We start from the raw sequence: 24,792 nt of genomic DNA, 5'->3' as shown, positions 1-24,792 counted from the left end.
CAAATGAAATCAGTATGTCTATCTTTTATACATAGTAGAACATATTACAATGAGGCAAAATAAATTTGCTGTCAATTTGATACATAAAATCACATTGCACCACACATTGCAAAATCACAGTGTGCCTCCTCATTTGTAAAATGAGCATCTTGATAGTAATGATAAGGATGTTGCTAATAAAGATAGCTTGTAGGAATTTTTTTTTTTTTGAGAGTCTCACTCTGTAGCCCAGGCTAGAGTACAGTGGTACAATCACAGCAGCATTGACCTCCAGGGCTCAAGGGATCCGCCCACCTCAGCCTCCCTAGCTGTGTGTGCAACACTATGCCTGACATATATACATATATATATGTGTGTGTGTGTGTGTGTGTGTATATATATTTTTTTAAAACATATAGGGTCTCACTATATTGCCCAGGCTGGACTTGAACTCCTGGGCTCAAGGGATCCTGCCTTGGCCTCCCAATGTGTGAGGATTACAGATGTGAGCCACCATGCCTGGCCATGATGTTTTAAATGTTAACTAAGTCATATGGTTTGGCCGTGTCCCCACCCAAATCTCATTTTGAATTGTAGTTCCCATAATCCCCACATGTCGTGGGAGGGACCAGGTGGAGATAATTGTAGCATGGTGGTGATTTGCCCCATCTTGTTCTTATGATAATTAATTAGTTCTCATGAGATCTGATGATTTTATAAGGGGCTTCCCGCTTCACTGGGCACTTATTTCTTTCTCTGCTGCCATGTGAAGAAGGACATGTTTGCTTCCCTTTCTGCCATGATTGTAAGTTTCCTGAAGTTTCTGTGGCCCTGCAAAACTGAGGGTCAATTAAACCTCTTTCCTTTATAAATTACCCAGTCTCGGGCAGTTCTTTATTGTAACACGAGAACAGCCTAATACACTAAGGTATCGTGTGTAAAGCATTTGGCCAAATGCTGTGCTAGGAACAGTACCTAACACAGAGGAGGCATTTGGTAAATACTGTTGAATGAAGTAAGAAATTAATGAAGATTACCAGAGTCATACAAGTATTCAATAAATGTTAGCTATCCTTCCCTTCCCTCCCATATGCCTTTAGTATTTTACAAGGTACTTAGCATTGCTATGTAAATATATAAGTCATGTTTTTAAAAAAACTGTTAATGCCAAGTGAGTGATACTACATGTAGACTCAATTCAGTTCCTGTGTGCTTGCTATGGATACACTAACAAAACAAATAGATGCTTTTCTAACACACTGAGGCAATGCATCATTCTCTCCTGACCCTGTATTTTTCTTACAGAATTTCAAAACAGTACAGGTGACCATCTAGTGATATTGAGTGATGTTTTCCACAAACAATTCCATTTTGATAACTGGGCAATTTTCTACTATTGATGAGTCAAGTTTCCGTTTGTAAGTTGTTTCCTCTGAATCAACATGAAAAATGATGCAAACTTCAAATATATTGGAAACATCAGTATAAAGCAACAATAAAAAGGATGGTCTTTAAGACAGTCCTTAAAGTTATTTTGTATCCCCTGAAACATTTGTTTATGATGATGAGGTGCCATTGCATGAGTGTTTTCTTTAATCAACTGAGTGTATGGAACTTGAGTTACTGCATTAAGCACTTAGGTTGATGCTTAAATGCAATGCTTTTGAAGTGCTCTTTGCAGTTTATAGTCTTGACTGCAGTGGAAATAGTGAATTTGACATTCTTGATGCAGTGATTCTCTCATCTATTGAGGCAAGTTTTTTTTTTAAACCTGGCTGATCTTGTGTACCCAAATAAGGCAACCCCTTCCCTCTGGCAGATTCAAAAAGAAAAAAAGGAAAGGAGAAGAGATGAGAAGAGAGGGGAGGAGAGAAGAGGAGAGGAGAGGAGAGGAGGAAAGAAGGGAGGTAGGGAGAGAGGGAAGGAAGGAAGGAGAGAGAGGAAAGAAAAAAGAAAGGAATGAAAGAAAGAAATAAAAAAGAAAAAGAAAGAAAGAAAGAAAGAAAGAAAGAAAGAAAGAAAGAAAAGAGAGGAAGAAAGAAAGAGAGAGAGAGAGAAAGAAGGAAGGAAGGAAGGAAAGAAAGAAAAGATGAAGGGAAAAGGAAAGAAGATTAAGTAAAAAGGAACCCTTATGTAACTCCCGGGTGGTATATTTAAGTGCTAAAGGAGAAGCTCTATTTATTTTTAGTGTAGTTCCTGCCTTTTGTTATATGAATATAATCAACATAAGTTTTGAATATATAATCTCATGCCTAGGATCACTGAAGGACAACCAAAAAATAATGTAAGCTACATAGTCAAATATGTTATAATGATATGGACACACTATGGGGTAGTTCTTTTGGATTTGATAATGGAAAACCTGCTCCAGTAATAATAGACAACAGTGACATGGGACCATTCAAGCACCAAACCCTGTGCTAGGTGAACTATTCTTAGCTCTTGATAGTAACTTTTTTGCTCCTCCAACAGTGCCGTGAGGTAGATGGATAATATTATTCTCATGTTGCAGAAAAAGACTTTGAGACACAGAGAGTTTAGGCAATTTGCTCAGTCATACAACTTATAAGATGAACATGGAATTTATCTTTCAAACCGAAACTTTTGAGACTGATAGAGGATGCTATAAATAAGTATACAAAGCAGCAGGAATAAACCAGACAGATCTGTAAAATCTAGGAGAAATGATTACCCTAAAAAATCAGGGATTTGGATATTGGATCCATATCATAAGTCTGTGTGAGCTACTGTAGTGACCACTGTTCTCACATTTTGGCTTTTGTCCATTTTGTTCATCCCTACAGCCTTCATCCCTCCACTCTTCCATTCTTGTGCCTAGACTTTTTCTTTCACATGCCTTCCATTCTTGTCCGTAATACAACTGATGCATCATATTACCTGCAATTTGTATGTGAACCACTCCCAACAAGGATGAATAAGACGGAATCCTCATCCTCCAGGACCTCAATACAGCCAAAACTTCATTAGTTCCCTCAGGGAAAAGGTTATTATCCTGCTTTGGTGTATCAAAGGAGTGCTCACTGATTACCAAGAAAAACAGCTCATGTGCTTTTAAACCCATCTGCAAAAATTCCCTATGCTTTCTGATGAACAGAAATCTATACTGAACCTGAATCGTTTGAAAGTTTGGCCAATAAAGGACATGATGCTCTCAAAGGAATTTTATGTTGCCTATCCAAATTCAAAATGAAAGTATTAAAATCGCAAAATGGAAGTGCAGCTGGTTTTTCTCTAAGGTTTATCAGTGATGAGTCACCTATTTTTATTGCATAAGAAATCAAATCTAGTGTTGTAATGAAAACATGATACAGTAAATTTAGGATAATTCTTGGAGCACTCAAGATGTGCCTATTTGTTCAGGGACACTGAGTCCTTTGAGATTTATTTTAAGTACTTTAATATTCTGTAAGAAAGGCTTTTGTTTTTCTTTGTTTTTTTTTTTTTTTTTTTTTTTTAGTGTTAGAGGAAAGCTGCCCCATCTTCTAAACACCCACAATGACTGGTTTTAATTCAACAATTGTTACAGAAGCAAGATATGTAGATTATGCACTTATGCTTTGTATTTATGTCCCTTTATCAGCATGAGGCACATATTTACTTACACGTAGTTTAAGCATTACATTTTTAAATCTTACCTCTTTTTGTATTCACTTAACATATGAGCTTCCTATTTCCCTAAAGATGTTAACTGCATCAAAATTTTACCTGAGTGTTTTGACAGTTAAACTCTGAAGAAGGAAAGGGATTGAAGGTTGGATTGATCTAGTGTCTGGTACAGGAACTGGAAAAAGAAAGAAGTAGAAGTCATCTATAAATTACCTTTGCTACATGGAAATAGGTTTTCTTATCTATTATTAAGGGGTCATAAAGAACCACATTGCTATTTTAGACGTCTGCCTATCTAGTCTAGAGGTAAATATGTATAACTTTAAATTTCGTATTTGTAAAAACATGTATGGTGATAATTTCACAGGTATAATGTGAATCTCATCAGTGTATGAAAGTATATCCTTTTCATAATGGATTTATTGAATGATTCATACTACTTTAAGAACTATTTTGCGAAGAGAGTACATTTTAAGTGTTCTCACCTCACAAAAAAATGAAAAGTGTGTGAGGTAGTACTTATACTATTAGCTCAAATTAGCTATTCCACAATGTATACATATTTTTAAACAACATGCTTTACTTAAAACAACATGCTTTACATGATAATTATATATAATTTTGACTTGCTAATTAAAAATGAAATGAAATAAAATACCTTAAGAAACAGAGACATATTTCAGGATGTTAGTTACCATCCATGCAAACACCTCAAACCACTTAGAATGTGTATATACTTAAAACAGTAAAAACTTCCATTACATTCCAACTATAATTAATAAATATGTGTTTATTTTTGTGCACTTCTCACACTGAAAGCTATGCAATTTAAGGGATTTACTGCATAAATTAGTGATCCTAATAGACTTTTCCATTCCTTTACAGAATATCATCCATTGGTTATGCTTTTCTGTTTGTTTTTTGTTTTCCATCTAATGTATATGGAGACAGAGAAATTATTAGACCTCAGGGTCCAATAATATATCTTTTATTCTCTTTTAAAATAGAAACTAGTTGTATGACAATCAGAAAGCCTTTTTTTCTTTTCAGCAGTTTTTGGAGCAAAGAAGTGAAATAAATTTCCTCTAAGCCCCAAGATATCGAAAGTTAAAGTTAAGGCATGTAACAGTAGATACACTTAATTCTAAACATTGAATAATGCTTAAAGAATGTCCTACTAACTTGCTGTCCTGTTTATCTATATACAGCGGAGATTTGGACCCTGTAGGAAAGATGAACTGGCTTATTTATGGATAGCAAAAAGTATATTGTTTTAAAATTTAAAGAAACTATATTAGAACTGGTATCCCAAAACAGCATTTAACATCTGTAATTTATTTATATGTTACCCAGTACCCTCTTTCCTTTAACATTACTTACACAATACTTTTTAAAGCTTAGTATGTCATATTAGAGGATAAATGAAATTCTATCCTATGCTGATAATGGATTGACTAATCACCTGAAAGAACTTTAATAAAGTACAGTTTCACTAATGTGATGTACTAATAATAACCAATTTAATTTGAAACTAGGTTAGTAGTGCAGTAATATATTTATACAACTAATATTGTTAAATTCTTAATTTTCATCCTCCTTATTTAAATTACAAATTCCTTTAAATGAAATTCACTTATGAGGAGTGTAATGAATTTTTACTTTAGCTTTTCAATCGCAATAGCTTTTACAATTGTCTGCATCATATTTCTGTATAAATTCTCCAAGGGACACTTGAAAATATGATGTAGAACAAGTGTGGACCTATCCAAAAGTTTTACAAATTACACTTCATAATTGAAAATGCTTATAATCTAGAAGTTCTGGAGTATTTATCATCATAGTTTTACACATTATAAATGTATATGTAATATACATTTGTATATAACTATTAAATATAATAAAATATATTAAAATATTACTAAACTTATTCATACATTTTCTGATATGCATTATAATATTTATTGGTATTAAGGACACAATTCTCTGTTTACATATATATATTTATACACACACATTTTTACTTTCAATTTTAGAGAGAAGTTTTAAGAATTATTATTAATCTATTTAATCACTATTCCTACATATTATTTTGCTTTTGCAATTCTGACATTGTTATATAGATTCTGATAGTTCTATCTCCAAAAGTAATATGGCTTTGTTCTCCATTTCTTCAGGGTACCCTATCTAATCCATGAAAATTTGTTCCAAAGACAATGTTCAGATGAAAATGCAGAAAATTTCTTCTTAAGACAAAATTCAGATTTAAATGCAAATTTCAATCCATTAGTCAAGTCTGTTAATCAAAATGTTTTTTAAAAATACAGTATGAGTTTCTGACAATTAAAATAGAGACCAACCATGAACAATCAATATAGCAGTGCCTGTTAATATTCTCAGAATATCCACTCCATTACTGACCAAGATTGTATGATTCCCACTGAAAGCAACAAAAACTAAGACTCATAAGTAAAATTCAGCAACCTTAATGAAAAATTTTGTCTAATAAGAAGACATAGTTATTTTGTTGCTCTGATAAATATAATTTTGACTTGAAATTTTATTTTGAATATACTGCAAGATTTACCTTGATCAATATTGATTACACTAAAATGTAAAGCAAGTTTAGTTGAAATTATTATTTCTTTTTTAATAGTGGCTAGTATTCAGAAGCTTCCTGCAGCCTCTGTTCTAACAGACATCAACTTTCCAATGAAAGGACGGAAGGGAATGGTTGACTGGGCAAGAAACTCAGAAGATAGGGTAGTAATTCCAAAAAGCATTTTCACTCCGGTGTCATCAAAAGGTAAATATCTGAAATAATGTGAACTTGAACAAGACATTTTTGATAAAGTCATTTAATTAGAAATTAGGTATAAATCTTCACACATTAAACAGTTTAGAAATAGTCTGTAATCATTATGTTAAACTAATTTTCTAAATATAGACAACTTATTCTTGGTTCAAAAGTCTCTGAATTTACTGAATAAAACAGTCTATTACAGTGTGAAAAGTATACAAGTGCAAATTATCGACCTGAGCTTGCCATGGTCAAGTTTCAATATTCATGGTTTTATCCCCGTATAAAGCATGTGGACTAATATTTTACCTTTAGGTATTGAAATGTGTTGTATTTTCCATGCAATGTCATTTTTATTTCTGCCTCATTAAAATTTGCCTTGGTTTGATGATATTATTTTGGCATACAAAAACAAATTTAATACCTGGGTGATAAAATAATCAGTACAACAAGCCCCCACAACACAAGTTTACCTGTGTAACAAACCAGCACATATTCTCCTGAACTTAAAATAAAGTTTAAAAGAAAACAAATTTGAGAAAAAGTTAAGTTTTTAGAACATTTGTAATAGCCTTTAGAATTAATGGCTCTTTTCAAAAGTGACATCGTGGTCACTTTTGCAGATTTCGACCTTAAAAGGTAAAAATCCAAAAGAGAATTGGTTCTCTTTTCTGATATCCTTGGGAAATTAAACTCTTAAATGGAGACTCAGGCAGCTTCTTGTCTCAACCTGGTAAAGGAAGTTTCCTTCATGATGCAAAACTATAGAAAACACATCTTCAAGAGCTATCATTAACGTGCATGGTTAGGAATGCATTTCTTTTTACCAGGCTTTATCTTTGCATAAGGAAGTACTGGAATTATCTTGTAATTAGCAGATTAAAGTTTTATAAGACATAGTATTTTCTTGCCGTTTGCTAATACTTCAAATTTTATTCTTTCTAGAATTAGATGAATCATCTGTATTTGTTCTTGGAGCAGTACTATACAAAAACTTAGATCTAATTTTGCCCACTTTGAGGTAAGCTACAAAGTAATAAACTGTTGTAATTTTGTAAATTATTCCAGAATGTGATTAGAGCTCATTCTATAAAAATAGTCAAACAAGCTGTGGTAATACAAAGGGATTTTTCTTAAATGAAATAGAAAATACAAATTTAACGAACAGGCTATTAGCAATTATGCATTTCAAAACAACTAGGAAAGATAATTTTGGTGTCTGATTGTAGCCCTGCAAATACTTTTGTGACTAATAATACCTTGCCTGGATTCTGAAAAAGGAAAAGAAAAGAAAAGAAAAATCACAAGTGTGTATAATAGAATGGGTCACTGTAAAGTTAATCTGTCTTCTCCCTTTAGTTGTGCTTAATGGTACCGTTCATCAACATGACATGAAAGTAAAGGAGTGTCATGACGACTGGGAAAACATGGTATTGTTTATTTGCACAAGATCTTAGTTTGCTTTGAAATAAATTTTCAGTTACAGCTACATTTTTTAAAAATGCTGCTGTTAGGCCGGGCACAGTGGCTCAAGCCTGTAATCCCAGCACTTTGGGAGGCCGAGACGGGCGGATCACGAGGTCAGGAGATCGAGACCATCCTGGCTAACCCGGTGAAACCCCGTCTCTACTAAAAATACAAAAAACCTAGCCGGGCGAGGTGGCGGGCGCCTGTAGTCCCAGCTACTCGAGAGGCTGAGGCAGGAGAATGGCCTAAACCCGGGAGGCAGAGCTTGCAGTGAGCCGAGAGCCGGCCACTGCACTCCAGCCTGGGCGACGGGAGTGAGACTCTGTTTCAAAAAAATAAAAAAATAAAAAATGCTGCTGTTTATTTAGAGGACTATTTCTGGAAGAAAGCTATCAATTTCTTTCCTCCCAGATATTAAAAACAATTACAAATGGTAATTCTACCAAAACTAACTTATTTGCTTTACTGTCTTATCTACTATACCAAATCTCACAGAAAACATCATTCACATCTAATTGGGCTGTGATGTTATCACTCATAGTGACCTGTTTCTCCACATCACCTCATTTTGGAAGATAGAGATAAAGTTGTTTTAGTTAAATACGATCACAGTAGGACTTCTTTCTTATACCCTCATAAATAAAGCTTTACATTTTTGGAGAGGAAAGAATATAAATGATGTGTGCAGTTATACTGTGGACAAAACAAATAGTCTAATAAATAAAAACAATTAGAGTTCAGTGCAGATGAAAAAAATATCACCCAAGGAAGCAGCAGTGATTAGTCATGAATCTTTAGAGAAAATCTTTCTATGTGTAGCACATTATTAATATAGGTAGAGAGTCATCCAGAGCCCCTGTAGATGCCATGCAGAGTCTCCTTCAACCATAGAGACAACCATGGGAAGTTGAAATTTATTTACCTCCCTTCTCCTCTGAATAGAATTCAGATTTCCTCAATTTGGATCAGTCTGTGTTTGTGTTTTGCTAACAAAAAAAGTTTGAAAACAAAAAAGTCTACTCTCAACTTTTCCAGTGGTTTTATTAAAACTCATTGGTATTTACAGTTACTCGCAGATAAAATTTATTCATAGTTACACTGCCTCTATCTTTATGTTTGATGTTGATGAGAGATATGCTAAAGTTAAAAATGCCCAGATAATCAAAGTTAGACATTTATTTCCACAGGGAATTCATTTATATAAAGCTTATATTTTAACAACTCTAGACTAGACACTAACTTAAAATCAGGTGACTTGTGTTTTCATTTCAATTAAACATGTCGAGAGTTTTATAAACTTGTCCAGTCGCTCAGTATTTATGTGCGTTCAGTTCAACTTTAAAATAGAAACGTATTTATGTGCAACATTCTCCCTATTTGCTCCTGAGATACATAGTGATTACAAATGAAGTATTCAACATAAAAATTTTTAGATTAGTTTCCCTCCTAGATGTCCAGCAGCGTTGCATTATGATTAATCTTGTTCCATATAATCTCATAGCACTCACTCACCTACACAAATGAAGTCAGGTTATTCCAAGTTTTATAAATTTATGCAGTCAATATAATTGGAAATTTCTTCAGGAAATTTCCCAAGGGATCCCAGCCTTTTTTGTAAAATGAAAAAAGAAGCATTTAATTAGTGTTTGAACTTTAAAAAAAAATATCATGACAGAGGCAGTTTGTCTCTTAAAGCTTATGGGTAGATTAATGGCTTCATTATGGATGATTTAATGGATACAGTAGAGACCAGTCTGACAGACTGGCTCCCCTGATACCGCCTGTAACACAAAGGGATTCAGACAGGCCACTGTGCAAGTCACTGACTTTTTTTATAAGTAAAATGTGGTAATTGAACTTAAAATTTTTTTCACCTTCAGAAATTACATTTTCATTGCAGAAAGTTCCTACATATTCTTTAGATTGAAGTCCTTAATAACCTCTGTATAAAAATCACGAATTCATTTACCTATATATTCTTTGTATGCATAAAGTAATTTAGTAAATGTCTATAGGACAACTAAATAGTACTTAGATGACTGACCAGATGTAAGGACAATAGAATGTTCAGGATGAAATATTTGTTAAGTACTCTTAGAAAGGTGAAGTACTAGTGTTTACTTCTCATTTTATCTCTTGTAGTAATATAATGTGACCACTAAGTACCCTCGAACTTGTTTTTCTCCGTTTCAAAACATTATTCCAGAAAGTCTAATGAGTAACTGCACGAATTATAGGTCTGCTAAATGAAAATATACTTTTTATTGAACAAGGGTGATTCTTTTTTCCACAGTCACTCAGCAAACATTTACTGAGCAGCGCCCCTGCTAACAGTACTGTATGAATTCTTTTAAACTTCCCCTGCTGTCGCAACCCTCAGAACAGTTCTTGATAAAGGGTCAAGGATTTTTTTCTGTAATAATTAATTTATTTTTATTTTTTTATTTATTATCATTATTATTATTATTATTATTATTATTGAGACAGAGCCTCGCTCTGTTGCTCAGGCTGGAGTGCAGTGGCACGATCTCGGCTCAGTGCAACCTCTGCCTCCCGGGTTCTCGCCATTCTCCTGCCTCAGCCTCCTGAGTAGCTGGGACTACAGGCGCCTGCCACCACGCCCAGCTAATTTTTTTGTATTTTTAGTAGAGATGGGGTTTCACCATGTTAGCCAGGATGGTCTCGATCTCCTGACCTTGTGATCTGCCCGCCTCGGCCTCCCAAAGTGCTGGGATTACAGGCGTGAGCCACTGTGGTAATAATTAATTTTTCTATCTGATAAAATATCTTATATAAGACATCTTTAAAAATAAGGCACAATATTTACAAGTTTAATGTTACAATGTTACAATAAGTACAAGTTTAATGTTTGTACTGTGAAAATATTTTAGGAACAGAGGATTAAAATATGCGTATTTTGCAATTTTACTGTGTAAGTGTGACTGTGTGAATTGAACTCAATAGGAAGGGAAACATCTTCTTATTCAACATAAAACGTACAAATTCATTCTATATGTTCAGTTATTATTTACACATTTTTATAAAATGTATTCCTTGTTGATGATTTTACTAATTATATGTTGAAATATGTGAAGCCACATTTGTTATACACAGAAATAGTAATAGTAGATTTGTTATGTTTCCAGAAATGATATATTTTGGTATAATTATTTTCATAATTTTTCTCATAGAGACTATGAAGCAGGACTTGATGTATGCTTTGAATAAATATAGTTTAGAAATTGTCCTTCATACAAAGACAAAAATAACTTTGCAAGTTGACTGTCTCTTTATTGAGATATTTCTCTTCTTCTCTTAGCCCTAATATACATTCAACTGTCCTTCGAGCTGCAATTTTTATTTTACTATTCAGTTGTCTTCCCTTTTAAAGTTAAGTAGATTCAGATTGTTACTTCAACTGAAGGAAATATGCTTCAGATGAAGTCCAAACTATGTGCTATTCTCAGCCTCTCAACTTCCTTCTTCAGAATAATTTCTTAGAGATAAAAAGTACAGATGGGCCAGGCATGATGGCTCACGCCTGTAATCAGCACTTTGGGAGGCCGAGGTGGTGGATGACTTGAGGTCATGAGTTCAACACCAGCCTGGCCAATATGGTGAAACCCCATCTTTACTAAAAATACAAAAATTAGCCGTGCGTGGTGGTGCATGCCTATTAGTCCCAGATACTTGGGAGGCTGAGGTGGTAGAATCACTCGAACCTGGGAGGTGGAGGTTGCAGTGAGCAGAGATTGCACCACTGCCCTCCAGCCTGGGTGACAGAGCAAGACTCAAAAAAAAAAAAATAAAAAAATAAAAAATTTGTAAAAAGTATAGAACTACAGGATATTAATGCTGTAAGGTCTTTTAGGGTTTAGTGTGAGCTAGAACTCTCATTTTATAGATAAGAGACCTGAGATCCTTATCGCTTAAGTGACCTAAGATTATATGTCCAGTAGGTAACTGAATTATAATCCAACTTACCTTGTTCGCTAAAACCAGGACTCTTCTACTATATCTCATTCCCTCTATTCTGCTACTATTTATTATTTTAAGCAGTACAAACCATAGACTTCTATGATAGTTCATGAGTATACCTGTATCCTTTGCAGAAAATCTTGTAAGAGCCAGAACAGGTAGCTCTATGTGGGCAGCTTCAGGGAGCACTGGGGCTGGCCTGGTGGCCCCAGCCCAGGCTGTCAATGCCAAGACTTGAATTTGTCACACCTCCCATTCCCCCATGATCACTTATGTGCATGTCCAACTCAGTTCAGAGGGTCCTTTGAGGGAGTGAGATATTGACACACAGACCCCACTCACATTAAGGAATTAGAAAACTTGCATATCTTGGCAAGCTCATAAACTGCTCTGAAAATTTTAACTTACTTTTATAACATTTTTTGAGGCCAATTTAGCAATACCAAGAGACTTAAAAGTGCTTTGTCATTGATATAGCAATTCTACTTCGAAGAATTTATTTTAAGGAAATAATCTCTAAGGAAATAGAAAAGTATATCCAAGTATACCCTCAAGCCAAGATATCAATAAATGGTTATAAACAATCATTCATCTGATTAATTTAATAAGTTCAGTTTCCAATTTTGTGGGATAGCCACGAAAGTTCTGAGTACGTGAGCAGTATGTCGTTACGCTGTTAAGACGTGAAAAATGTAGTCCTGTAAAAAAAATGCATTTTATGTAATGATTAACATTAAAAGAATTATAAAAGAACTAATAAAATTATATGTAAATTTCACTATAGTGGAATAAAGAAAAATACAGATGAATGAAAACTAAAGTGTCCTCAAACCAAAAGTCATTACAAAATTATTTTTAAAGAAAGGAACAAATTTCAATAATGCAAATATCACATGAATTTCTTGTCAAATACACTAACCTAATTAAGGTAAATGAGGCTGAAATTTTTATATATTCAGGAAATGGAACTCATTTGAATTCCTAATGCTATAAAAATTAAAAATGAATAGAAAAATAATATTGGAAATAATAGAAAATCGAAGACGTAATCACTTTTACACCAATGCACGCTGAAGGCATCACCCTGAAGCAGTCAGCTCTCTCAAGAGCTCATGCCTTAGGTTTAGGACCTAAACTTTGAGTCTTCCTTTTTAATTCTCACTGTGCAATGAAATATTCTAATTTTGTGACATTCTGTACCGTTTTAGATTGTCCTCTCATGAAAACATTGGACATTTAAATTATCTATGGAAATTACAAATTGGCATAGATTATAGTATAAAATATTGTGGTATTAGTGCATTTTTAAAAAAAATCTGGGTTTAGTTTGGTCAGATATTTTTAAAGTGGATGTAAATCTCTGATCACTTGGCATTTTTAAAATTCTAGATTCTACATATCTTAGCAACCTACAGTGAAATTCTAACTCATTTCAACTTTAAGTAAACCCAATCCTACTTTTTAGCAGCTGTCAGCTGATTTGGGTTTTAAAAACAAAGATATTTAGCTTTAAAATTTTAGTAAAGTACCCAAATTCCCATACTGTATGAAATCATCTATTTTATTTTGGTCTTATTTAAATTGGTCTATTCATTTAAAACATTTATGCAAGTTTCATTTTTGAAACTATATGAACTATAAATCTAAAAATGGAAAAGGGCTATCGTAACTTTACTAACTTCCATTAAACCCTTAACATCTTTTTGTTATAACTTATCTGGCAATACTGTATGTGTGCTATTGGTTCTGCCATCTCCTCCACTGGGGCTTTTTCTATAACTGCATTACATTTTTTATTGTGTTACAAAACATAAAATTTACCATAACTACTTTTAGTGTACAGTACAATGTTAACTATATGCACTTGTGTAACAGATCTCTAGAAACTTTTCATCTTGCAAAATTAAGACTATACACATTAAAGCACAACTCCCCTTTTTCCACTCCCTCTGACCCTTAGCAACAGTCATTCTATTTTCTGATTCTTAGTTTGACCACTTTCAATACCTTATCTAAGTGAATCATGCAGTATTCATCTTTTTGTGATTGATATATTTCAATTAGCATATCATTTGGGTTCATCTGTCTTGTAGCATATGATAAGATTCTTTTCTTTTTATACGGCTGAAGAATATTTCTTTGTTTATGTATATACCACATTTTCTTCATCCATTCTTCCATTGATGGACAATCAGCTTGCTTCCACCTCTTGGCAATTGTTAATTATACATCATGAACATGGGTGTTCAAATATCTCTTTGAGATCTTTCTTTCAATTCTTTTGGATATACACTCAGAAGACAGACCATTGGATTATTTTTTATTTATTTTTTCAGAAACTGCCTACCGTATTCCAAAGCAGCTGCACCATTTCACATTCCCACCAACATTGCATTAGGGTTCCAATTTTCCCACATCCTTGTCAACATTTGTTATGTTGTTTTTGTTTTTGTTTTTTGTTTATTTGTTTGTTTTGCTTTGTTTTGTTGTGTTGTGTTGTGTTGTGTTTTTGAGACAGAGTCTCACTCTCTTGCACAGGCTGGAGTGCAGAGATCTCAGCTTACTGCAACCTCTGCCTCTCCAGTTCAAGCGATTCTCCTACCTCAGCCTCCCAAGTAGCTGAGATTACAGATGTGTGCTACCACGCCTGGCTAATTTTTGTATTTTTAATAGAGATGAGGTTTCCCCTGGTTGGTCTTAAACTCCTGGCCTCATGAGATCGCCACCCTTGGCCTCTCAAAGTGCTGAGATTACAGACATGAACCACCCCACCCAGCCTGTCTTTTGTTTTTTAATAATGATTATCCTAGTGGGTGTGAGGTGATAACCCATTGTAGTTTCGATTTGCATTTCTCTTACAATTAGTGATGTAGAGCATCTTTTTATATCCTTGTTGTCCATTTATGTACCTTCTTTGGAAAAATATCTATTCAAGTCTTTTGCCCATTTTTTAATTTGATGATTTGGTTTGGGTTTTTGTTGTCAAGTTTTGGAATTACTTATATATTCAGGATGTTAACCTCTTACCAGATACATAGTTGCAAATATTTTCTCCCTTTTCATAGGTTGCCTTTTCATTCTACTCATTGTTTTCTTTCCTGCACAAAAGTTACTTTGTTTTGTTTTTTAATTTGATGAAGTCCTATTTGCTTATTTTAGCTTTTCTTCCCTGTACTTTTGGTGTCATCTCCAAGTTCAATGATTTGAATGTGTTTCTCTGTGTTTTCTTTTAAAAGTTTTATAGTTTCTAGTCTTATGTTTACATCTTAATCCATTTTATGTTAAGTTTTTTATATGGTGTAGGCACACGGATATCCAGTTTTTCCAACACTATTTGTTTAAGAGATTATCCTTTTCCCATTCTGTAGCCTTAGCACCCTTGTCGAGTGTCATTTGACCATATACAAGAGGATTTATTTCTGGGCACTCTATTCTGTTCTGTTGGTCTATATGTCTGTCTTGACACCAGTACCATACTTTTAAAAAAATCATTGCTGTGACTTTGTAATATAGCTTGAAAATAGAGAATATTTTGTTTTTCTTTCTTAAGACTGCTCCAGCTGTCAAGAATTCTTTGAGATTTTATATGAATTTTATATTTTTTTCCATTTCTGCAAAAATACCATTTGGATAGATTGCTTTGGGTAATATGGACATTTTAGCAATATTAAGTCATCTAATTCATGGACACAGGATTTCCTTCCATTTATCTGTCTCTCCCTTCAATTTTTTCAGAAATATTTTATACTTTTCAATGTATAACTCTTTTTCCTCCTTCAGTTTACTCGTATTTTATTTATTTTGATGCTTTTTAAATGGGATTCTTTTATTAATTTCCTTTTAGATTGTTCATTGATAATGTATGGAAACCCAATTGATTTTTGTGTGTTAATTTTTTTTGCATTCTGCAACTTCACTGAATTCGTTCATTAATTATAACAAGATTTTTAATGTGTGTCTGTATGTGATCTTTAGGATTTACTACATATAAGGTCATGTCATCTATGAGCAGAGGTAATTTTACTTCTTCCTTTCCCATTTGGATGCCTTTTATTTCTTTTTCTGACCTAATCGCTGTTGGTAGGACTTCTAGTACTATGTTGAATGAAACTGGCAAGAGAGGGCATTTTGTCTTATTTCTGATCTTAGGGGAAAAACTTTCAGGTTTTTCTGTTTTGTTTTGTTTTGTTTGTTTGTTTTACCATAAAGTGTGATATTAGATGTGGGTTTTGCATATAAGACCTTTGCTATGTTGAGATAATTTCTTCATATTCCTGGTTCGTTAAGCGATTTTATCATGAAAGGGTGTTTTTGTCACATGCTTTTTTAAAATCAATTGAGCCGAGGCAGGCGGATCACGAGGTCAGGAGATCGAGACCATCCTGGCTAACACGGTAAAACCCCATCTGTACTACAAATACAAAAAAAAAATTAGCTGGGCGTGGTGGCGGGCACCTGTAATTGCAGCTACTCAGGAGGCTGAGGCAGGAGAATGGCGTGAACCCGGGAGGCAGAGGTTGCAGTGAGCCGAGATCATGCCACTGCGCTCCAGCCTGAGCAACAGAGCGAGATTCCGTCTCAAAAAAGTAAAATAAAATAAAATAAAAATCAATTGAGATGATCATGTAGTTTTTGACCTTGATCCTATAAATGTGATGTATTACACCGATTGATTCTCATTTGTGGAAACATCTTTGCATTTCAGAAATAAATCTCTGTTGGTCATGATATATAAACTTTGTAACATGCTGCTGAATTTGGTTTGCTAGCATTTTGTTCAGGATTTTTGTGTCAATATTTATTAAGGATATTTGTCTGTAGTTTTCTTTTTTTTAAAATAGTATCTTTGTCTGATTTCAGTATCCAGGTAATACTGGCCTCTTATAATGGATTTGGAAGTGCTCTCCGCTTTAATATTTTGGAAGACTTTGAGAATGAGTTGTGTTTATTCTTCTTTAAACGTGTCATAGAATTCTCTAGTGAAGACTTCTGGTCCCCTAGGCTTTTGTTTACTGAGAGGTTTTTGATTATTGATCCAATCTCTTTACTAGTTATGAGTCTATTCAGAAATAAAATTTCTGCATGATTCAGTCTTGATACGTTATATTTTCCTTAGAATTTGTCTGTTTCTTTTAGCCTATCTTGTATGTTGGCATAGAATTAATTGTTCATAGCTGTCTCTTATGATACTATTTACTTCAGTGCCAGAAGTTGTGATGTCTCCTTTTTATCTGGTTTTTGTTATTTGAGTCTTCTCTCTTTCTTTTTACTTACTCTTTTTAAAAAGGGTTTGCCAATTTTGTATATTTTTTTCTCCAAAAATCAACTCTTAGTTTTGTTGATTTTTACATGGGTTTGTTATTTTCTATTCTGTATATTTCAGCTCAATCTGTATTATTATCTTTCTTCACTAAGTTTGGGTTTAGTTTATGCCTCTTTTTCAAGTTCTCTGAAGTATAAAGTCAGGTTTTGATTTGAGATCTTTCTTTTTTTTTTAATGTAGGTGTTTACTGCTATAAACTTCCCTCTTAGTACCTTTATGCTGCCTCGCATATGTTGTGTGGTATGTTGTATTTTCATGTTCACTTGTCTCAAGATATTTTCTAATATTTCTTGTGATTTCTTCTTTGATCCACTGGTTGTTTAAGAGTGTGCTGTTTGATTTCTACATATTTCTGAATTTTTCAGTGTTTCTCTTGGTGTTGAGTTCTAGTTTTGTTCCATTGTAGTCAGAAAAGATACTTGGTGAGATTTCACTCTTCTTGAATTTGTTAAGGTTTGTTTTGTGGCTTAACATGTGGTAAATACTGGAAAGCTTTCTGTCTGCCCTTGAGAAGAATGTGTATTCTGCTGTTGTTGTATGGAGTGTTGTATGGAGTTCTGCATGTGCCTGTTAGGTCCAATTCATCTATAATGTTACTCATATCACCTGTTTTCTTATTAATTTTCTTTCTAAGTAATCTATCTAGTTAATCTGTCTAGTTATTAAAATGGGGTATTAAAATATCCTATTATATTGTTACTATTTATTTCTTTCTTCAATTATTTCAAGGTTTGCTTCATATGTTTGGGTGCTATGACATTAGGTGCACATATATTTATAATTGTTATATCTCCCAAGTGAATCAACCTTTTTATCATTACATTGTGTCCTTTTTTGTCTCTTGAGACAGTTTTTGACTTAAAGTCTATTTTGTTTGATGTAAGTGTCGCCAACCTCATTCTTTTTTAATTATCTTTTACATGGGATGTTTTTTCCATACTTTTACTTTCAGTCTATGCATGCCCTTATATACAAAATGAGTCTGTTGTAGACAACTGAATTGTATTTTTAATCACTTTTTATACTCACTTTAAGATATGGTTCATGTGCCTTAACCATCGTAAGACTCTGCAGAAAAATGTGACGATTAAGTTAGGTTGCCACTGAATGATTAACTCTATACATTTTAAATTGTTTTATATATCAACTAGCACAAATCTCAAGGACAGAAAATAATTTTATTATTTTAGTCATGAAATCCATTTGGCTGTCAGATCTGCTTTTCTAGCAGTGAATTCAAACGTGCAGCCAGCCAGGGAGCATTAGCAGATCACAAAGCCTGACATGGCACATCAGCAGCCAGCTATTCACTTGTGCAAATTAGAATAAATTGACGGAATAAATTAAAGACAATTTTGTACACTATACACTTTTTAAAAAGGAAGCCATTGCATAATGTAAATTTGCTTATTTATTTCCCCTTTCTTAGGCATTTAATACCATGATATTGGCATTTTAAATCAACTTGTTAAAATTTTGGTATTTTTGTTTAGTATTTGCTTATTAAACAAAACGCTGAAACATGTTTTGAGTATTAAAATGTTCCAAAGAATAATACAAATGAGGACATATAAATGATAGATAAAATTCTTGCTCTCATCGAGCTTATTATGTGGAAGAAGACATGCGTAGTATCGATGAAAGCTTTGGTAGAGATAGGTGCACGTTACTGTATTGGGGCACAAGGTGGCAGGGACTCACATGAATGATATTAGCACACTGATATGCATGAATACATTGACACATATCTCTTCTCACATATATTCTAAATATATTAAAACATACACACATTTACTCTCTCTCTCTCTTTCTTTGTTCCTCTCTCTCTCTCTCCGTCTCTCCTTCTCTTTCAGCAAAAGCCATAGGGTTGATTCTGCCCTCTAGGGAACTTCTCCACCAGGCCAGTTGAGCAGCTGATGAACCTAACACAGTGTAATATACCCTGCAGAAGACAACTTATTGTAGCTACTTTACTCCTTACAGACCAGCCATTCAGGGCCAAAGTCTCCACATTCCCAGACACACAGGGAGCTTCATAAACATCTTAACAAAATTGCAATCTTCTTTATAGAATACCCACATCTGTGTTTCCTAGTAATGTATTCACTTATGGAATTTAAATATAATAGAGATACCGTATGTTCTAATATAATAATTATCTAATAATAATTAAAATTAGCAGTCATTGGGTTTTATTAAAAGCTGGTAACTAGGATTATAAACGGAATCAGAATAAAGAGACAAATGGAATTTGACTGAAGTATCAATATTTTTGTTTTGCAAAACTAAACCAGAACTTAAACACATTCAGGCTAATCCAAAAAAGGAACTTACATCTGTTTGTTGAGGACTGATTGTTCTCTAGGAGAAATGTTCATAATTTCTCTGGTAATGACAGGTGGGTATTTCCCCTGACTCTAAGCTGTATGCACCATTCTCTGGGAGATCTGTCAGCTGTGCTAATATGATCAACCACCCAGGATCACCTCTCAACTTTGTCAATTTTCTCTATTCTCACTTGGTTCTCTGATCACTTTTACTCACAGAGAAACAGGGAAGAATAATTTGGCAAAGGAAGCTCGGCATTTAGAGCTGAGTTTTCTGTCCTTCAAAATGTACTATACCTTCAATTGACTCATTTAGCATTTAATGAAAAAAAGAACAGTTAACCAGCTCTCTCTGTCTGCAACAATCTTCCTCTTAACAAAAACAAAATAGATTTATGCTTTGTTGTTTTTTACTCTTTACTCTTAGGCTTTCTCTCTGAGCTTCCTGAGTGTTTAAAAAAGTGTTATTTGACATTACTGCATACATGAGAAATGCACTTAAAAAATGTTAACCCATGTGAAATAGGTGTATAGTTCCTCTGCTAGTAATTGTAGTAAATTCCCCCAACCACGGAATAACTCCGCATTTTTTTTCTGATGAAATCTTGTGCCAAAAACCATCTCATTAGAGAAAAACAAATCTCAAAAAATGCAAGGTTCAGCATGGTTCCACCAAATCAGAACTATATGACTTAAATGGTATAACCACTTTAGAAAACAATATGGCAGTAACATAAAACTAAGTATGCCTTTACAGCATGATCAAGGAATTCCACTCTGAGATATTCACCTAAGACATATGAAAATACATATCCATACATAAAATATGTATGGTAATTATTTGTAATTGCCAAATATCATTAGTTATTATTTCTAAAGGCTAAAAACCAGAAATAACCTAAAGGTTTTAACCTAATTGGTAAATACATCAATAATTTTTTTTTGTATTTGTACCATAGAATTTGTGTTTGTACTATAGAATATTACTCAATTGTAGAAAGAAACAAAATAAATGAATCTCAAAAACTTTATGCTAAATGAATTAAGTTAAAATTAGAAGTCTACATACTGTATGCTTCTACTAAAGTGAAATCTTAGAAAAGGCAGAATTATAACAACAGCATGTCCATGGTTGCCTGGGAGCGTGGAAGGGTAGAGGATTAAATAAAAAGGGACTTGAGGAAATTATTTAGGGTGAGGGATTGTTTGTCTATGTTAACTGTGTTAGTGCTTACATGGTAGTATACAATTATCCAAAGAATTAAACTATATATTTAAAATTGATGAGTTTTATCTGTAAATACTACCTTAAAAAACAAAAAAGAGGGAAAAAAATTAAATGATTTTGTCATTGATACCTAATGTGAATTCCCCAGAATAGTACATGCCCAATGGAAGAGCAAGTGGTTTATTATTTCAAAATTCCAAACAGGGATATATTCACACATATGCACACACTCATCTTTAAATCTCTAAATACTACATGATCTGCAGCATTTTACGTATTTTACATATTTTGTGTGAAAACTTACATATACAAGAAAAAGTTGGTTCAGTTTTATGTTTATATTGATGGATAATTTCTTTTAAACTATAGATGTGATTTTATTAAAATAACTTAAACTTCTCTGTAAATGAAATATCTTGGTAAGATATTTCAGGGAAAATGTGTTTCTTAGATTAAGAATATTGAGATCAAGCAGTGGCCTATCAATCTCTATTGTTGAAATAAATTATGGTCAATAATTAGCAAGAGCATTTATTTCTATTTAAACTCTATTTGCTCTAATGTTACTCCACATTCCAATTATTTATTGTAATATGTTTTGGGATAATCAAAGAAACACCAAGACAGCACATTGCAATAAGAGTATTTGATCTCCGAGAGAACAAAAGTCTTAGGTCCTCCTTGATATAAATGAATTATATTCATTTAAATATTGTCTGAAGATTTGAATTTACAATCCATAACTCTTGCAGGTGAATCAGATTTAAGTAATCAAAAGCTTGTTAGTGCTGTTGCTTTTTCATATTTTCTGCATCTAAAATGGTAAAACGGCCTTTTCTCCCCTAAGTTTTCTGTTCCACATAAGGTTTCTTTACAGCAGCAAAATGTGTCTTTCCATGAATAATACCACAATTTATGTTTGTGCTTTGGATGCATTTATTTGAAACCATCCCAAAATGTATTGAGTAGTAGCAATTTATACTTTTCATCAATCATTTCTCCTTTTAATTATAATTACTCTGTTTCAGAAATTATACCGTCGTTAATTCCAAAATCATCGTGGTCACAATAAGGCCTGAACCCAAAACAACCGATTCGTTTCTGGAGATAGAACTAGCTCATTTGGCTAATGTAAGTACCATCCACTGAGCATTGACTTGCTTGTAGAATTACCTTTTTAACAGTCATTCTTTGACTGATAACACCAGAATACATTTTCTAGACTTTTATAGTTGCAAATGAATTAACTTGTTATGAGTATATGTATTATAAAGAAACAGAATGATTATTCTATGCTTCTTTCATGATAAAATTCTCTTCAATTTATCCAAATGAGTATATGTATTATAAAGAAACAAATAATGATTATTCTATGCTTTTTTCGTGATAAAATTCTCTTCAATTTATCCAAATAATAGTTGATAAATAATTTATCAGTGCACACATCTTTACCAAGCTTTGTGCTAGGCACTGGAGAAGGTGAGGTGAGTAATAGCCTATTAACTGTGGGGGTGCTTACATGGTAGTATACAACTATCCAAAGCATTAAACTATATACTTAAAATTGGTGAGTTTTATCTGTAAATTAAACTCGATCTCACTATGTGGTAGGAAAGAAAAAATTTAAGTTGCATGCCGCAACTTAAAGTAAAAGTTATAAACAGTGCAAAGGGGAACGATTAATTCAGAGGAAGGGGGTGCTGGGTGGGGTGGGTGGCATGTAGAAATACTAAGTCAAGGCCAGGCGCGGTGGCTCACGCCTGTAATCCCAGCACTTTGGGAGACCGAGACGGGTGGATGACGAGGTCAAGAGATGGAGACTATCCTGGCTAACACGGTGAAACCCCGTCTCTACTAAAAATACAAAAATTAGCCGGGCGTGGTGGCAGGCGCCTGTAGTCCCAGCTACACGGGAGGCTGAGGAAGGAGAATGGCTTAAACCCGGGAAGCAGAGCTTGCAGTGAGTGGAGATCGCGCCACTGCACTCCAGCCTGGGTGACAGTGCGAGACTCCGTCTCAAAAAAAAAAAAAAGAAAGAAAGAAAGAGAGAAATACTAAGTCAAGGATCAGGGAAGGCTTATTATAACTACTTAGGTGCTCCCATTGTCTAAATCAAAGTCTTTCATGTCAGAATGAAAATAACTCATTCTTAAATCTATCCAACTACAACTGAAATGTTTCAGATTTTGTTCAGTCCTCTCTACAAATTTTCAGTGTCTACTTATTATTTAAATAATCGAATGCTTAAATCATTGAAGGACAGGAGCAAGGAAAGTGATTCCTATGAAAGTCTTCCTTATTGTACTTTCATAGTTCCTGTATTAAAATAAGCCCATCTCATGATTTACATGTACTTATTTTTATTCCTTGCAAAGTTTTTATGAAGTTGACCTTTCTTGACATTGAAAAAAAAAAAACAAAAACTGATTAAGTCATTTTCCCAAGCTCATATAGTTAGTGAATGACATAGCATAATTTATACTCACATTCTTTTGGCTATAAAACTTGTATATTTTCTACTATTGTGTAGTTTCTGATTTCCTGAAAAAATCAGCCTTAGTTTTATAGAAAAATGATAATCATCTTTCCTGTGAATCACTTTTTACTAAGATGCCCCAGGCTTCTTAGATTATTTAATAAAAATTTCAAATCTCTCTGCAATAACTTTCAAAGATTGCGGTTAATATTTAAACTATTAGGTGTTTTACTACTTTTGCCAAAATACTACTTCTATCTAACCTTAAGAACGTGTTTTAGTTCTACAATATCTACCTCCTTATACCTTAGTATAGCCCTCATATCTTCACTGCACTGAAAACTGGGAGATATTTTTAACTTTTGAACATTTGCTTTTGAATAAAGAATTTGTGCATTCAAAATTTTTTATGAAAATATGTTTTTGTTGTTTATCTACAGTTACAAGCTTTGGGAGAAAGTAGTAAGAGATATTAATTCCCTGTATCAGATTATAGAATTACTGAAAAAGCACCCAGTGTCAGAATGTGTACTCTGTTTCTTATGCAGAGAATATTTGTGCAAATGAATCACAAGACTTTCATAAATAAAGATTAAAACATTATTTAGAACTTAAAGAACATGTTAAAGGAAGCTTTTTTGATAAATTAAAAAAGAGTAGTCTCAAAAATAGTGTTGAAATAGTCTCACTATCTGAGTATAATAAAACTTTTTGAAATGAACATATTTAAGCTTTCAGTCTGTCTTTTATCTTCTGGAAATGTATTTTGTCAGCTGATACACAAAAGATATAAACCATGTACAAAAAATATTTTCTACATATGGAAAACAAAGAACATAGTCAACAAATTTTATTAAGCACCAGCTAGTACTGGAATGACAATGAAAGTCAGCATGGAAGAATGATGAGATAATTATCCCAAGTCACTTAGAATTAATTGTGTCTTTCAGTATTTTGAGTAAGTGAATTGACCAGGTTCCCACAAGAATACTATCTCCACTCTAGAAAGCCCGTATTTAAAATATATGTATACATGTAGACGAATGTGTTACAAAAAGTAGATAGGGAGAGGAGAACAGAAAGAGGAACAATTTACGCTAGAGAAGAAAAAGTCTCTAGGCGCTCTTGTTTAGACTCTCCGCCGAGCACATCGTGCCTCTCCTCAGAGGCTCCTCCAGTTACTGACCACACAACTGAGCCTCTCTGGGCTGCTCTGGACTCTTATTTAAAATGTCCATCTCACTGTTGTCTGTACAATGCATACAACCCTTCTACTTTACTGTTTTGAATTTCTAAAGCTTATTTTATTTACATTTATTTTATTGTAAAATTAGATTTTGTGAAATACTTTGGGAAGTATAACTGTTCACTAAGGGAGGGAATATGTGGTTTATTTATTGAATATCATAATATTATTACCAATGTTATAAAAATATATTCTATGTACTAAGATTAGTTTATTTCCATTGAAGAGAAGACAAAAACGGTTCATTTTGAAATACGATGTTAGCTGAAATGTGAAGAAAAAATAGATCTTAAATATGCAGACTGAAATTTATTAGAAAAAGCCTGAACTTCATATATATATAT

The 24,792-nt window shown here is 33.5% G+C and overlaps 1 protein-coding gene across 1 annotated transcript in view; it reads left to right on the top strand.

Moving 5' to 3' along the window:
- The window catches only part of ADGRB3 (adhesion G protein-coupled receptor B3), a 499,532-nt gene that overhangs the window by 464,248 nt on the left and 10,492 nt on the right, over positions 1–24,792 (top strand). Inside the window, exons 13-15 of the mRNA XM_011977290.1 lie at positions 6,260–6,409; positions 7,349–7,424; positions 21,755–21,857. Coding sequence (XP_011832680.1) covers positions 6,260–6,409; positions 7,349–7,424; positions 21,755–21,857 — 329 coding nt within the window. The remainder of the gene's footprint in view (positions 1–6,259; positions 6,410–7,348; positions 7,425–21,754; positions 21,858–24,792) is intronic.

This window comes from Mandrillus leucophaeus, unplaced genomic scaffold (assembly GCF_000951045.1).
Source record: "Mandrillus leucophaeus isolate KB7577 unplaced genomic scaffold, Mleu.le_1.0 Scaffold177, whole genome shotgun sequence".
NCBI lineage: Eukaryota > Metazoa > Chordata > Mammalia > Primates > Cercopithecidae > Mandrillus > Mandrillus leucophaeus.
The sequence above is the reverse complement of the archived record's forward strand: the minus strand, read 5'-3'. Positions and strand labels throughout refer to the sequence as shown.